Source organism: Anopheles stephensi, chromosome 3 (assembly GCF_013141755.1).
Source record: "Anopheles stephensi strain Indian chromosome 3, UCI_ANSTEP_V1.0, whole genome shotgun sequence".
NCBI classification, from domain to species: domain Eukaryota; kingdom Metazoa; phylum Arthropoda; class Insecta; order Diptera; family Culicidae; genus Anopheles; species Anopheles stephensi.
The window spans coordinates 84,854,803-84,868,242 of record NC_050203.1 but is presented as its reverse complement, the minus strand read 5'-3'; the positions used below and the strand labels follow the sequence as shown (position 1 = coordinate 84,868,242).

The 13,440-nt window shown below is 48.0% G+C and overlaps 4 protein-coding genes across 7 annotated transcripts in view; 2 read left to right on the top strand and 2 right to left on the bottom strand.

Annotated features, from left to right (window-relative positions):
• The first annotated feature begins 229 nt into the window (after positions 1-229).
• Positions 230-7,666, top strand: LOC118513833 (cullin-1). Of its 3 annotated transcripts, none has more exons than XM_036060095.1 (12): positions 230-504; positions 1,169-1,392; positions 1,585-1,670; positions 3,271-3,855; positions 3,919-4,276; positions 4,352-4,615; positions 4,691-5,035; positions 5,112-5,243; positions 5,320-5,401; positions 5,519-5,645; positions 5,711-5,930; positions 6,009-7,666. In XM_036060095.1, exons 2-12 carry the CDS (start codon positions 1,336-1,338, stop codon positions 6,087-6,089), a joined length of 2,337 nt encoding a protein of 778 aa, XP_035915988.1. In that variant the 5' UTR covers positions 230-504; positions 1,169-1,335; the 3' UTR covers positions 6,090-7,666. The 3 variants fall into 3 exon arrangements, with proteins under 3 accessions (XP_035915988.1, XP_035915990.1, XP_035915989.1); XM_036060097.1 differs by lacking the exon at positions 230-504 and adding an exon at positions 641-854; XM_036060096.1 differs by lacking the exon at positions 230-504 and adding an exon at positions 840-1,007.
• Positions 7,667-8,130: 464 nt separating this feature from the next.
• LOC118513844 (translation machinery-associated protein 7 homolog) lies at positions 8,131-8,797 on the top strand. Its single transcript, XM_036060122.1, has 2 exons — positions 8,131-8,260; positions 8,337-8,797. The coding sequence occupies exon 2, from the start codon at positions 8,347-8,349 to the stop codon at positions 8,539-8,541; it is 195 nt and encodes a 64-aa protein (XP_035916015.1). The 5' UTR covers positions 8,131-8,260; positions 8,337-8,346; the 3' UTR covers positions 8,542-8,797.
• LOC118513840 (dynactin subunit 5) lies at positions 8,741-9,836 on the bottom strand. Its single transcript, XM_036060117.1, has 3 exons — positions 9,693-9,836; positions 9,263-9,612; positions 8,741-9,184 (listed from the first exon to the last, which is right to left on the bottom strand). The coding sequence occupies exons 1-3, from the start codon at positions 9,832-9,834 to the stop codon at positions 8,972-8,974; spliced, it is 705 nt and encodes a 234-aa protein (XP_035916010.1). The 5' UTR covers positions 9,835-9,836; the 3' UTR covers positions 8,741-8,971.
• Positions 9,837-10,365: 529 nt separating this feature from the next.
• Positions 10,366-13,440, bottom strand: part of LOC118513837 (tyrosine-protein kinase Dnt) — a 90,117-nt gene continuing 87,042 nt past the window's right edge. For both annotated transcript variants that reach the window (XM_036060106.1, XM_036060105.1), the window contains 4 exons: positions 12,633-13,388; positions 12,332-12,551; positions 12,164-12,240; positions 10,366-12,092 (listed from right to left, as the gene is read on the bottom strand). In XM_036060106.1, coding sequence (XP_035915999.1) covers positions 11,981-12,092; positions 12,164-12,240; positions 12,332-12,551; positions 12,633-13,388 — 1,165 coding nt within the window. In that variant the 3' untranslated portion in view covers positions 10,366-11,980. The remainder of the gene's footprint in view (positions 12,093-12,163; positions 12,241-12,331; positions 12,552-12,632; positions 13,389-13,440) is intronic.

Genomic DNA, 13,440 nt, shown 5'->3' with positions numbered 1-13,440 from the left:
GGGGGAATTTTCCAAGGAATCAATGCACAGAAAACCCTAAACCTACTGAGAGTGGGATTCCTATGAAGAAAATAGAGGCAAATTAATTCCTTCCTAAGAATCCCTTACATCTGACTACATATTATTATTCCTCCCTCCCAAGCTTTCCGTCAGCTGGGCACTACCGATAGCTGTCAGACCTGTCGGAATCGGAAGGCTGAAGCGTTCCGGTGAAGCGTTTCCTCACTCTCGCATCGGGCAGCACCAAAATGCAAGGGCACGAAGTGTTTTTCTACGAAGGCTGTCATTTTTAATGGTTGGATTTCTCCTAAGCCAGAGAAGAGCAGAAAGAAAGTCATTTTTCCCACAAAACGGCTTCTTTCTTTCAAGTTTTGCGTTCAAAACAGGTGTGCACAGGTTGTGAACGGTATCGTGCCAGCCCGTATCACCTGCAGGCAATCGCTGTGGACGCGTTTGCCAGACAAGAAAGTGGAAATATTGGTCGATAATTGCGACGGAACACGGGTAAGGAGGACACACACACAGGGTTTTTTTTCTTTCTTTTCTTGCCTTTCCCTTTCCTGCCATTACACTTGCTATTGTGTAGCAACATAGCTCGAGACCCGTTTCCCCCGTTTTTCCGTTCCTCTCTGGTCGGCCCCTGGGGTGGTTTTGTGCGTTCCGAAACAACGCTCGTTCCAACGCTTTGTGGAAGCTGAGCTTGAAGGAAATCCCCGAAGAAGAGTTGTGCGTGTGTACGTGCGTGAGTGCGGGTGTGTGTGTGTGCAGAGAGATACTCGAACGAACGAAATCATCCTTTTTGGTGACTGTGAATTTGTGACGAAACAGTGCGCTTGCGAACATACGACACTGATGTAAGAAGTCTCGAAAGGCTGCCACACCACGGCCCACTGGACGGCATACCGTGGCTGTGAGAAGCGCAAAACAAAAGAGAATTGTTTTATACAAAGCTCGCAAAATTGAATGGCCACCACCCGCCTTTCTTAGCTGCGTTGCACCCTGTCGATGTAAAAAATTAGCGATAAGATTTTGTCTCAACTTTCCGTACAGTGGTGGCTAATCTAATTTTTACTTATTGCTGCGTTACATTTGTTTTTTTTTCTTTTGCTTCCATTGTTCTTCTCACGGATGACGATGATGACGACAACAACAACAACGCTCCCAACAGAACGCCTAGAAAAGGTCTGTCTGGATTTGGTTTGTGTAAATAACTGCGTGCGCGTGTGTGTCGAAGTGAGAGAGAGAGAGAGAGGCTGATACTTTCCTTCGGTCGCTAAAGGAACAATAAACACACAACGCAGTAGGCAGGAGAAACATAGCAGGCCGTTGTATCCAATGTCTAAACTAAACTCCCATGGGGCTACTGGGCTTAAGAATATTAATCTTGAAGAGGTAAGTATCAGTAGGTCATGCAAGCCGAGCTCAGCGAAGCAATGACAGTTGTTTTTAAACTGAAATTTTGTTTCTTTCACTTTACTGCACCTGTACCATCCCGATTCTGGCCGGGATTCGATCCACACTTGCCTGCTGCTGCTGCTGCTGCTCTCGGAACAAATGGACGATCAAAATTTAATCACGTCGCAGATATGGACCGATCTAGAGGCTGGCATAAAGCAGGTGTACAAAGGGGAGCTCAGTTTGGGCATCGCGCGGTACATGGAACTGTACACGTAAGTGCCACCAACCGGAAGTGAACAGTGTAGACAGTACAGTTGTTTCCGGAAATGAATGTTGTGTGAATGTCGCCACCATCCAATCGATCGATTGCAGTTTACGGTAGTGCGTTTCACAGGTTTTGTGTGGACTGTGTCTGGATAACCGGTGTATGTAGAGTGAATGTTGTTAATGTGCATGTGTATGAGTGTGCGTATGTGCGCCAAGAAAAGGTCAGGAACAGGGAGATACGGAGTGTCGCGGTTGTGTGTTATGATGCGAACATGCTGCGTTCGATCAACCCTTCGTTGTGTCTTTCCTTGACCTCTCCCGCTCGCTTGTGTAGTTGTGCTCGCTCGTAGGACAACACTGTAAGCACAGAAGAGGGGGAAGGAGAATGGGCAGAGAGTGAGTGGGACGGTGAACAACAAAACAAAAGAAATCTTGTTTGGTGCCTTTAAGCCAAGCGAACCTGCAGCATGATTGTGTTTCAAGAGTTATCGGACACCACCACCAACCACCAAAACGCGCCTGTACTCTGCCTGTGCGCGCTTGATGACGATGGTCGTGGTCGCTATCAGGTTTACCCGTTAAAGGTGTTTCAAACTTCAGATAGTTGACGACTGCGTGCGTATGTGTTTACGAATTAGTGGTGTGCATGTTCGTGTGTGGCTAAAAACAGCACCAACAAAAAAAAAAAACATCCTCGTCTCTCACAACAAGTTAGCAGAAGCTTGATTACACCAATGCGGAAGGCACCGTTTTTGCGGTTTTGTCCTATCGAGACTGGCTTCACAGTCTCCAATGATACGCAGCACGTCCATCACGTCCGGAAGCAACGTTCGAAGGAAGCTTTCGCCAAATAACATGGCCAAAATAATGTCACCAATATGGTGTCGTCTAGTTCAAAATTTTTGTTTGAAGTGTTACTGTTGCAGGCTGCTTTGCGTTAGCAGTCCCCGTTGCTATGGGCTACCAAAATCTAGAGGGCATTCTTTACTTTATCCGTAGATCGTTATCTTGGGCTCCTGTGGCTGCACATTGATGCTGCTGCTGCTGCTGCACCAAATGATCAAAGCGAATTTCATTTCCTATAGATCAGTGATGCACAACACCCCACACACATTGCACAGTGTGTAAGGATGGTGCTCTGTCGTCGGAGTGTGAGAGAATGCGGGTGATCTATTTTTAAGTTTCTATTTTCCTGATTGGAATTTCACCGTCGCGTCGTAACATACCCGGTTGTGCGACGGTCGAACATGAAACACTGAAATAAGTCGTCGCAGGTTAGAGCTGTTCGGTTTGATTTACGTACGGAAAGCGCTAATGCTTTTTGCAGCTAAACAAAGCTGCGAACGCTGATGTTGATTTCATCATACACTGGTCAGGAAACAATGACTAACTGCGCGGTGGTGCAAGCACAATGCGCCTTGCTCTGTGCCAAACTCTGATACAAAAGGTGCGCGACGCTAATGATTGCCGTCATGGCAATACTGGCAAAGCATAATGATCTGTTGTGCATTGGACAAGCGTTTTACGGAAACTTGTTGTATATGTTGTATAGTTTTGTTTATTGATATTGTATCAATGGTTAATGTACGCCCTTTGCCATTGCAGACATGTCTATAACTACTGTACAAGTGTGCACCAGCAGCCAAACTCCCGCACGGGCTCGTCGAAGGTGTCGAAGAAGGGCATTAGCGCACCACCGGGCGGTGCCCAGCTCGTCGGCCAGGAGCTGTACAAACGGCTGAAGGAGTTCCTCGAGAACTACCTCGTCCGGTTGCACCAGAATGGGATCGATCTGATGGGCGAGGAGGTGCTGAATTTCTACACCAAGCGCTGGGAGGATTATCAGTTCTCGAGCAAAGTGCTGAATGGCGTCTGTGCCTACCTTAACCGACACTGGGTGAAGCGTGAGTGCGAGGAAGGCCGGAAGGATGTGTACGAGATCTATCAGCTGGCACTCGTCACCTGGCGCGGCAATTTGTTCAAGCATCTGAACAAGCAGGTCACGAACGCTGTGCTGAAGCTGATCGAGCGAGAGCGCAACGGGGAAACGATCAACTCACGGCTGGTGTCCGGCGTCATCAACTGCTACGTGGAGCTCGGCCTCAACGAGGATGATCCGCACGCGAAGGGACAGAATCTGTCCGTGTACAAGGATAGCTTTGAAAATATATTCCTCGAAGACACGGAAAGGTAAGGTTCGATCGACAATCGTCCTGCATGGGGACTAACGGGGGTTTCGTTTTCTGCCTGCAGATTCTACACACGCGAAAGTGCGGACTTTTTGCGTGAAAATCCCGTCACCGAGTACATGAAGCGCGTGGAATTGCGCTTGAACGAGGAGCAAAAGCGCGTACAGGTGTATCTGCACGAAAGTACGCTCGACCGGCTGGCAGAAAAGTGTGAACGCGTGCTCATCCACAACCATCTCGACCAGTTCCGGACCGAGTTCCAGAACTTGCTAAACTCGGACAAGAACCAGGATTTGGGCCGAATGTACTCGTTGGTCGCCCGCATCAAGGCGGGTCTGTTCGAGCTGAAGGAAATCCTCGAAACACACATCCACAACCAGGGTCTGGCAGCTATCGAGAAGTGTGGCGATTCTGCTGTAAACGTAAGCGAAAAGCCAGCACGACGAGGCGGAAGTGGGTGGAATGCAGGCTAATGAATTAATTTTCCTTTTGCGCAGGATCCTAAAATCTACGTCCAAACGATTCTGGAGGTGCACAAGAAATACAACGCATTAGTACTTACGGCTTTTAACAACGATAGCGGTTTCGTGGCGGCACTCGACAAGGCGTGCGGTAAGTTTATCAACACAAACGCGGTAACCGAGCTGAGCAGAAGCGCCAGCAAGAGCCCGGAACTGTTGGCCAAGTATTGTGATTTGTTGCTGAAGAAGTCTAGTAAAAATCCCGAGGAAGCCGAACTGGAGGACACGCTTAATCAAGTGGTAGGTTTAGTGCGTGTTGGTTGCCATATTCACGCCATTTCGTATTAACCGCGCTTTCTCCCCTTTATCGCACAGATGGTTGTGTTCAAATACATCGAGGACAAGGATGTGTTTCAAAAGTTTTACAGCAAGATGCTCGCGAAACGGCTTTGCCAGCACATGTCCGCCAGCGACGATGCGGAAGCGTCGATGATATCGAAGCTGAAGCAGGCCTGCGGGTTCGAGTACACCAGCAAGCTGCAGCGCATGTTCCAGGACATTGGCGTGTCGAAGGATCTGAACGATCAGTACCGGAAGCATCACGAGAAGCTGCGGGATACGCGCAGCACGGGACAGAGCGAGATCGATTTCAGCATCCTGGTGCTATCGAGCGGTTCGTGGCCGTTCAATCAGGGATTCACCTTTTCGTTGCCCTTCGAGGTAAAGGCTGTTGGGCGTGCCGCCTGTTCGCCGGTGTGAGATTGCTAACGCATTTTGAACGCCTTTCATTCCACAGCTGGAACAGTCGGTCCATCGGTTCAACAATTTCTACGCGAAGCAACATTCCGGCCGTAAGCTGAACTGGTTGTACAATATGTGCCGCGGCGAGCTCATTACCAACTGTTTCCGAATGCGATACACGCTGCAGGTATGGTCGGAGATCGGTCTCTTCTTGGAGGATCCCACATTCATGAGTATTTTTTTTTTCTTCTGCCGTACCACAGGCCAGCACCTTCCAAATGGCCGTGCTGCTGCAATTCAACGAGGAAACGGCCTGGAGCATTAAGCAGTTGGGAGAAAACACTGGTAAGTGGCGAGAGATGATACATGATAACAAGCCACGAAAAGTGCAGTTTCAAGCGTACGTTACAGTACCTTTATTGCTTTAAATCTATATCCTACGCATTCCCGGTATCGTTCCAGGTATCAATAACGATAATCTTATACAGGTGCTTCCAATTCTGCTAAAGACAAAGCTACTTAATTGCTACGAAGGCGAAGGCAAGCTACATCCCGACTCAACCATCGAGCTAAACAAGGACTTTAAAAAGTGAGTGTGAGCGATCGCACGTTGAACTTCACACTAACACGTTTTGCTCTGTTACCCTTTGCTAGCCGCAAGCTCCGCATCAACATCAACTTCCCGCTGAAGTCGGAGCTGAAGGTGGAGCAGGAGGCGACACACAAGAACATCGAGGAAGATCGCAAGATACTCATACAGGCGGCGATCGTGCGTATCATGAAGATGCGCAAGATGCTCAACCATACGCAGCTCGTGAACGAGGTGTTGAACCAACTGTCCACACGGTTTAAGCCCAAGATTCAAGTGATAAAGGTAAAGCTCTACGCCCTTTTATTAGGGGGTTACGTTTGTTGCTGACTTATTGTTTTCTTCTCCCCCCCCCCGGAACAGAAATGTATCGATATTCTGATAGAGAAAGAATATCTGGAACGTCAGGAAGGACAAAAGGATACCTACAGCTATCTGGCTTGATCAGTGATAATTTTAATCGGTAGTGTAGTTATCTAAAGCAACAAAACACACGTATTTTTTTTTTTTCGATATCGAAGCATCGCTCAACCGAGATGAGCTGAACGCAACATACCGTCTGGATGAAGGGAACGTGCGCCACTAACAAGGGAAAGGTGAAGGTGTGATGAAGCCGACGAGCGACCGACAGGCAAAACGCGCTGTAGGACGAATAGATGCGTAGGTTCATCTGCTTGCTTCCTGCGACGAAAGCGCAAGTAATTATGTAAAGACGGTAGATTAAACCTGACAGGAAAAGCATCTTATTTTGGGCCAAACAATAGTTTCCCGCTGCAAATAAGAGCAGCGGCGGACAACGCCACCACACACCAGTCCCCCTCGTTTGTGTGAACGCACATAAGACGGAGCGAAAGATGAAGAGAGTAAACTGGCTGGATTCACGTCCGGCTAGATGTCCATGGTGGCAGGGTGATTCTAATAATTCTCCCCCCACCGAAAGTGGAGTGGACATCGGCTGCAGCTAATAACGAGCGTGTAACCAGGGACACAGACAGAGCAGAAAGAGCTATATAGGTAAATATTATTTTGTAAAACTTTTTATTCAAAGCCTGATGGTCTGTGGAAGACATGCCCGATGGAGGGGGTAGAGGACTAGGAGCCCCATGGCTGGAGGGATAGTGCGCTTCTTTCACTCTTTTTTTACCCCAGACCGCAACGCTGATTATATGGTTTATCAGGATTTTGTTTGTTAGTTTGTGATTTTAGCTGAATTTTTTCACAATTTGTGGTTTGTGGTGAGAGGAGAAGAGAGAAAGCACCTAGCTGAGTCGGTTTATGTGAATGTGTTAGTATGTGTTTGTTGTGTTTTAAAATGGCTTAAATCACTCGTCGCCGCGCCCTCCCAATGATTCCGTTAGCCCGCTTTTAAAGAATTGTTTGACGTCGACCAACCAATAGAGAAAACAATCGGTTTGGCAAATTGCAATACGACAAAAGGAGAAAGTGTCACATCGGAAGATTCGTCTTCTTTATGTTAATTGTGTAGCATGTACTATGATGCTTGTGTTGATTCTTCTATAAATACTGACACCTATACAATCTAAACAAAACACCGTTGAAGCATACATGCTTGCCGTACATCCATCGCTCCCGTGTAGTAACAGGCGCCGATTGCTCGAGCTCTAGCAGCAGAAGGCGGGGGTGAACTTACTTATAATGTGTAGCTTTAAAGAAACTCGGTTCATCTCGGTTCATCATCATCCCTTTAATTCTCTATTTTCAATACCGCCGTCCCCGCAGTGTTTCAGCAACCAATGGGTTGGGGCGTGAGAAAAGGCAACAGAACGGAAGCTTAGACATTAAGAACAACTGAGCTGTACTACGATTAGCTTGGTTAAAAAAAAAAAGAGAAACAAGAAACACACACACACACTCAACGTCGTGCGTAACAGAATTCATTACAGCAAGCAGAATTTACTTGTGTATCATCGATCCAGCCAATGATGGGAATAAAGCAAAATCGAGGATCTAAACAGCCTAGATGCAGATTAGCAAGCCATGCGTTGTGGTTGGTCCTGTAATTCGTACTGTGGTTGGATTGCGTTTTCCCAATTATCACATGACCCTGAATCGGTTGCCGCCGGTGATCACTGTAACGATATCTTTCTCAAAATATAGTCTGGACTTTCTTTAGTTTTTTTTTGTTACAGATAGTAGAGAGTTCTGAGAGGTCTGATGCATATCTGAGCTCCCTGACATCCACTGTTTTTGTGTAAGTGAACCATAGAAGATGTAACAGACATAATTCAGATGAACCCTTGGGCTTCCAACTCAACATTCGGGGCACTTAACTCTGGTCGCCGAATTATAAATCTACAATATTGATTTAACAAAAATGCAGTGATTTATCATTGCCACAAGAACCTTTTAAACCTTGAAACCCCGTCCCTTCTAAAAGTGAATCATTGATATTCGGCTTGATAGCATCTGTTTCAAAATACAACGGATAAATTTGATTTTTTTAAATAAACAAATAATGGAACTGTCAATCAGCGTGACCGTACCCGGCGACACTGTCAATGGTCAGCTGTCAGCAGCAAACGTCAAACAGATCTGATCAAAGTTGCAAGCATACGCATTTCCAGGCGCATTTCTCTCTACCATTACTAAAACAGGTAAATTTACTACCCGTAAAAGCGATTTTATATAAAAAATCTTAACGAACCACTGTCTCGTCCACCATGCCACCAGCCGTAAAACCATGAGTGGACGCGAAGGTGGCAAAAAGAAGCCGCTGAAGGCACCGAAAAAGGAGCAGTCCGAGATGGACGACGACGATGTGGCCTTCAAGCAGAAGCAGAAGGAGCAACAGAAGGCGCTCGAAGCGGCAAAACAGAAAGCGTCCAAGGGTGGTCCACTGCTCCAGGGCGGTATCAAGAAGTCGGGCAAGAAGTGATCGAAGCGAACCGAACTAAACTGCTGCTTCTACTGCGCTGCCAGCCACCACCGTTGCAAACCGATGGACCGACCCATCGGAGGTTAGGTGTTCTTTTTGTAAGCATGTTTTCCGGGACCGTCTTTATGCGTTAAGCTACAACCTCGTGCCGTTTTTACAACCGATCGGACGTGACGAACTTGGTGTTGGTTCATATTACTACCGCTACAAACACTACTTTATTGGTGAATAAACCTCATTTTCGCCTAACGATGTACGATTTATTTGTTATCTCTTCGAATAAATAGGTTTGTGTTATACGGTAGATTAAGAATAGTTACTGTGCGACGCTCGATTGCCGTGGAAATGCTGTTGATGCTCTGGGGGAAAAACGTTCTTTTTTTCATTGCACTCGGGAAACTCTCGGGGGAGTCGAGAGTTCGCGTTGCCGTCAGTTGGGTGCCGGAACGAAATGGTCGTAGTACGATTTGGTGAACTCGATCATTAAATCCAGCATCGCGTGTGGTACGAAATCAGGATTACCTTGCCCACCTTCAATCTTTCCGTCGGCAGTGAAGCGCATGTAGCTGGCGACGGTCGTTTCCGGCGGGACAACTGCTCCGTCCTCGACAATACAGTTATCCTTCAGCAAGCATCGCCGTCCCTGTTTGTGACAGAGGGAAAAAGGTAAGCTTTCCGCATCACACGTATGATCGTCCAGCGGTTTGGTTGTCCCACTTACTATCACAGCATTCTTGCCAATGTAAACGTAAGATCCGATCGAGGCCGCCGACACAACGGCTCCCTCGCCGATAAACACATGATCGCCGATTTGCAGCGGGAAAAAGGCAACACCCTTGCTGAACTGTTTGTACGGTGGCCGCACGACCGATCCCTTGGAAATGACACAGTATCTTCCGGTACGGACGGAAGCCAAATCTCCCCGGATGATGGCACCGCTCTGCACGATCACCTTACCGTGGAGGACAATGTTTTGCGAGCCGCATAGAACCGTCTGGCGGCTAACCTTGTTCCCGGACGCAGTTTCCACGTACTCCTCCTTGCTGTAGTACGTGTTAAGGGCATCCATCGCTGGTGAAACGATAGGAAACGGAGACACATGTAGGAAGGAGGCAAACTTCCGGTAATGGAAATAAGCATTTGCAACGTACCGATGCTTCGATTACTAGTTTCCGGCAGAGACAGGATGCTTGTTTTATTCCATAAATCTAGTAGTAGCAGCGCAAACGAAAACAATTGCTCATTCCACAACAAATCGCCTGAATGAGGTTTATGTGCAGGAGGTTGGCTCATTCATCTGACAGCTTCGTTTGACAGTTGTAAGCAACATTTGAATTTTGTACCAAATAAAACCGTTAAAATGCTTCGCATTGGGGAAAGAAAAAAACTCAATTATAATGTTGTAAAATGTGTTAAAAACCTCAACACGAAGCATTCACTTCACATTAAACATTGCTGGCACTGCGGACTGTTAAAATCAAGTGGTACAATTTAAACCGATCTGATGGTGAGTGGGGTTTGTGTCTTGACTATTCGCCACAGTTCGTACCGGTTCGGGTATTTTGGGTGTAATAGAGGGATATTTAGGAAAGATCCTGGAATGACTCACTAGAACATGTATCTCGGGATTGTGCTTAGTTTTGAGGGGAAAAATCAAGACAGATTTATGTAGGACGAGGACCACTACTGTTCTTCGGAATCCGCGGACTCCAAATTCCACCAGATATCTCTAACATTCTTGCCACTGTGGATTGAGACCAAGTACGTTTGATTTAATTTTATTTTCGGAAGGTAATAAAACGCTAAAAATTACCCGAAAGCCAGTTCAGTTTAATACTTCCTTTATTATGCAGGGAGTATAGTTGCTAGACAGCTTTCTATTTAACAGATTTACGTTACGTCGAGCGGTTATTATGGACCGGGGGAAAAAGAGTTATTGGAACGAAAACTTGAACGGAGGACATCGAGAGAGAGAAAGATGAAAGAGAGTAAAGTTTTGTTTGTGATAAAGAGCAGGATTGATAAACAAAAAAAAAAAAAAAAACCAGAGACAAACAAACCGAGACAAAAGGACGAAGACAAAATGGAGACGTGTCTCCCAAAATTAGCCCACCACAAATCGACTGTTGTTTTATAGCAATTATTGTTTGATTGGTGTTGTTGGCATTCGACCGTTGTATGTTAATCTTTGACCGTTTTCGTTTTTCTCGTGTATAAAAAAGGTTGTTTAGCGACTCTATCTAGCAATAATAAATAACTTCCTTCCTTCTTTCCTACCTTCGCGCCCCTACTCGTCACTAGTGGTCTAGACTCTATCTACTACGACGGGTTCTTACTACAATTGAATCGTGGGATGGGGATACTATATACAAGCGGAGATACCGGGACGCGTTCCTCGCTAAAACGGCGCTTAAATAAACTATGTCCGACACCTGTCACTACTTTTCCCTCCATTTTTCTTTTCGCTCGCGGAATGGATATGAATTCTCTTACTGATGATGATGATGATGATGCTGATCCTTAACACTTACACCTCTGCCTATGTGTCGCCTGCCGATGCGATGAGATTGATTGTGAAACGATCGTTCCCTTACATACGAACCAAAGAAAAGCATAAAAAATCTACCAGCACTAACAAACGAACGATCGAACGAGAACAAACAAGCCGCGAGAACGACGCACCGTCGTCCGCACAGTACGTACTAGCAGCAGGAGTAGTAGTTGTAGTAGTTAATTGTCACCTTATTAGTTTTTGGCACGATGTATTCACACGAAGCTGCTCGCTGGCTGGCTCGATTCACCGTGACGGCGATGGCGCACACGGTATAATGTACGGTTGCACTGGCGAGGACGACTCGGTGCTTCCACTCCTCTTCTCGTCGTTCGACTCCTCCTCCTCCTCCACCACCACCACCGCCGCCGCCGTCACCGGCTTCTCCTTCTGACTGAGGTGACGGCCAAGCGATCCCCCACCGCTCTTCCCACCGGCACCACTCTTCGGCACCCCGATCGTGCGGAAGTTCGGGAATCGGTTGTGATGATGATGGTGATGGTGATGATGATCCTTGGTGCGCTGCTGCACATCCTTTGCGAAAGCTTTTTTACCACCTTTGCACCGGGCACCGTTGGCCGTTAGGGTGGACACGGAGCTCCAGGCCACCGCTGCCGGTGGAAGAAGCGTCCCCTGTCCAATGCCGACGCTGGCCAACGGTGCCGGCTTTTGTCACGAAACGCCACCGGCAGTGATGGCCGGCAGTGTGTTGTACATGGCGGACGCTTCAGTCGCGCGGTTCGGAACCGTTGACGTTGGGGTGGGCGGCAGTGGTGCGGGTGCGGGTGCGGATGCGGGGGATCGGTTTTTCACTCTAAATCTAAAGCTTAACGATAGTGCCCGGGGCGTAGGAAACATGTAGAACCGTTGGCCGGGACTCGGTAATCCCTAGACGTAGCGTGTCAGCTGGGCGTAAAAGTCCTGCAGACAGATCTGGAGCTGCTCGAACGACGGCCGCTCCATCGGTAGCATCGTCCAGCAGTAGGCCATTATTGCGAACCTGCGGAGGAAAAGCCGTTAATATCTCGGAAAGGGTCATGCTCGGTGCCGCGGGGGAAGGAAGCTACTTACAGCTCATCTGGACAGTTGATGGGCTGCGATAACCGGTAACCATCGCGCAGATAGTGTTCCATCTCGAACGGATCGACCTAAAGAAATTACCCGAGACAAAAAAGACGAAGAAGAATACCATCAGTCACCAACGTCCGGTTGCGCATCAACTCTCACTTCTAATTCTACCTCAGCGTAAGGTTGTCGGGCAAGTGTACAGAGCTCCCACATGAGGACACCAAATGCCCACGTGTCGGACGCTTCACTGAACTGCTTGAACTGGATGGATTCGAGCGCAAGCCACTTGATCGGTCGGTTCTCACTGTCCCCCAGACAGTAGTAATCGCCGGGGAACAGATCGCGGGACAGCGAGTTGTCGGCCAACTTCACCCGCAGCTGATCGTCGATCCTGTCGAAAGAAATGAAGATATCCGATCGGTTAGTTTGTGCGAAACTTCGGAATCAACTCAATCGCGAGAACAACACTTACACGCAATTTCGTGCCGCAATGTCCTTGTGGATCACACCGTGACTGTGCAGGTGGCCGAGTGCTTGGGCGAGCTGGAGCTGAATCTTGACGATCTGAATCGTGGTTAGGGTGCGGGCGACCGGTTCCTGCAGGAAGATCTTCAGGTTGCGTGTGTTTTCCGGAGCTAGGTAGAGCAGGAATGGAGCTGTGTGATCGTCGATCGATACGCCCAACACGGATAGGATTCCTGGGTGTTGTGCACCGTACAGGCTCATGCCTTCGTGGAGGAGTAGGGACACTTGCACCTGGGAAGCGTGTGGTCCGACCGTCTTTACCAACACCTCCTGGCTGTCGTTGTAGCTGCCACGGTAGACACGTCCGAATGTGCCCTCCTGAAGTAGACTGGACAGGCGTACACGGCATCGTTGGACGGTCAGTTCGGAGATACGGCGCTGCAGTTCCTCTGGCTCAGCATTCGCGTAGATGCGATTGCGTGAAAGAGTGGCGATCGTGGGAGCGATCGAGGGAGGAGATACGATCGAGGAGGGCGCCGATGGTGCGTGTGTCTGAAGACGCTGGAAGCTGGACGTCCGGATCGGTTGTGCGTGGTGTGGTTTTCTGTTGAACGAGCCTCGCACACAGTACGCGATCATGATGAAGATCGAAACGAAGAGGATCGCCAGAATGCCTCCTATTATGATCGTGATCAGCCCATTCTGTCCGTTGGAAGCATTCTCCAGCAGATAGGGATCCGGTTGTGTTGCGTCTGGATGTTCACTAGCGGGAGGACGAAAAGAGCTGTTAGAAGTGATTTCAATATCGATTCCGA

Excerpts from the sequence above, each read along its gene's own strand:
- LOC118513833 (XM_036060095.1), top strand. The coding sequence starts at position 1,336 with ATGTCTAAACTAAACTCCCATGGGGCTACTGGGCTTAAGAATATTAAT. Across the intron at positions 1,393-1,584 it reads AGAATATTAATCTTGAAGAG|ATATGGACCGATCTAGAGGC; the intron begins GTAAGTATCAGT and ends ATCACGTCGCAG. Across the intron at positions 5,402-5,518 it reads GCAGTTGGGAGAAAACACTG|GTATCAATAACGATAATCTT; the intron begins GTAAGTGGCGAG and ends GTATCGTTCCAG.
- LOC118513844 (XM_036060122.1), top strand. The coding sequence starts at position 8,347 with ATGAGTGGACGCGAAGGTGGCAAAAAGAAGCCGCTGAAGGCACCGAAA.
- LOC118513840 (XM_036060117.1), bottom strand. The coding sequence starts at position 9,834 with ATGAGCCAACCTCCTGCACATAAACCTCATTCAGGCGATTTGTTGTGG. Across the intron at positions 9,613-9,692 it reads AACTAGTAATCGAAGCATCG|CGATGGATGCCCTTAACACG; the intron begins GTACGTTGCAAA and ends TCGTTTCACCAG. Across the intron at positions 9,185-9,262 it reads TTGGCAAGAATGCTGTGATA|GGACGGCGATGCTTGCTGAA; the intron begins GTAAGTGGGACA and ends TGTCACAAACAG.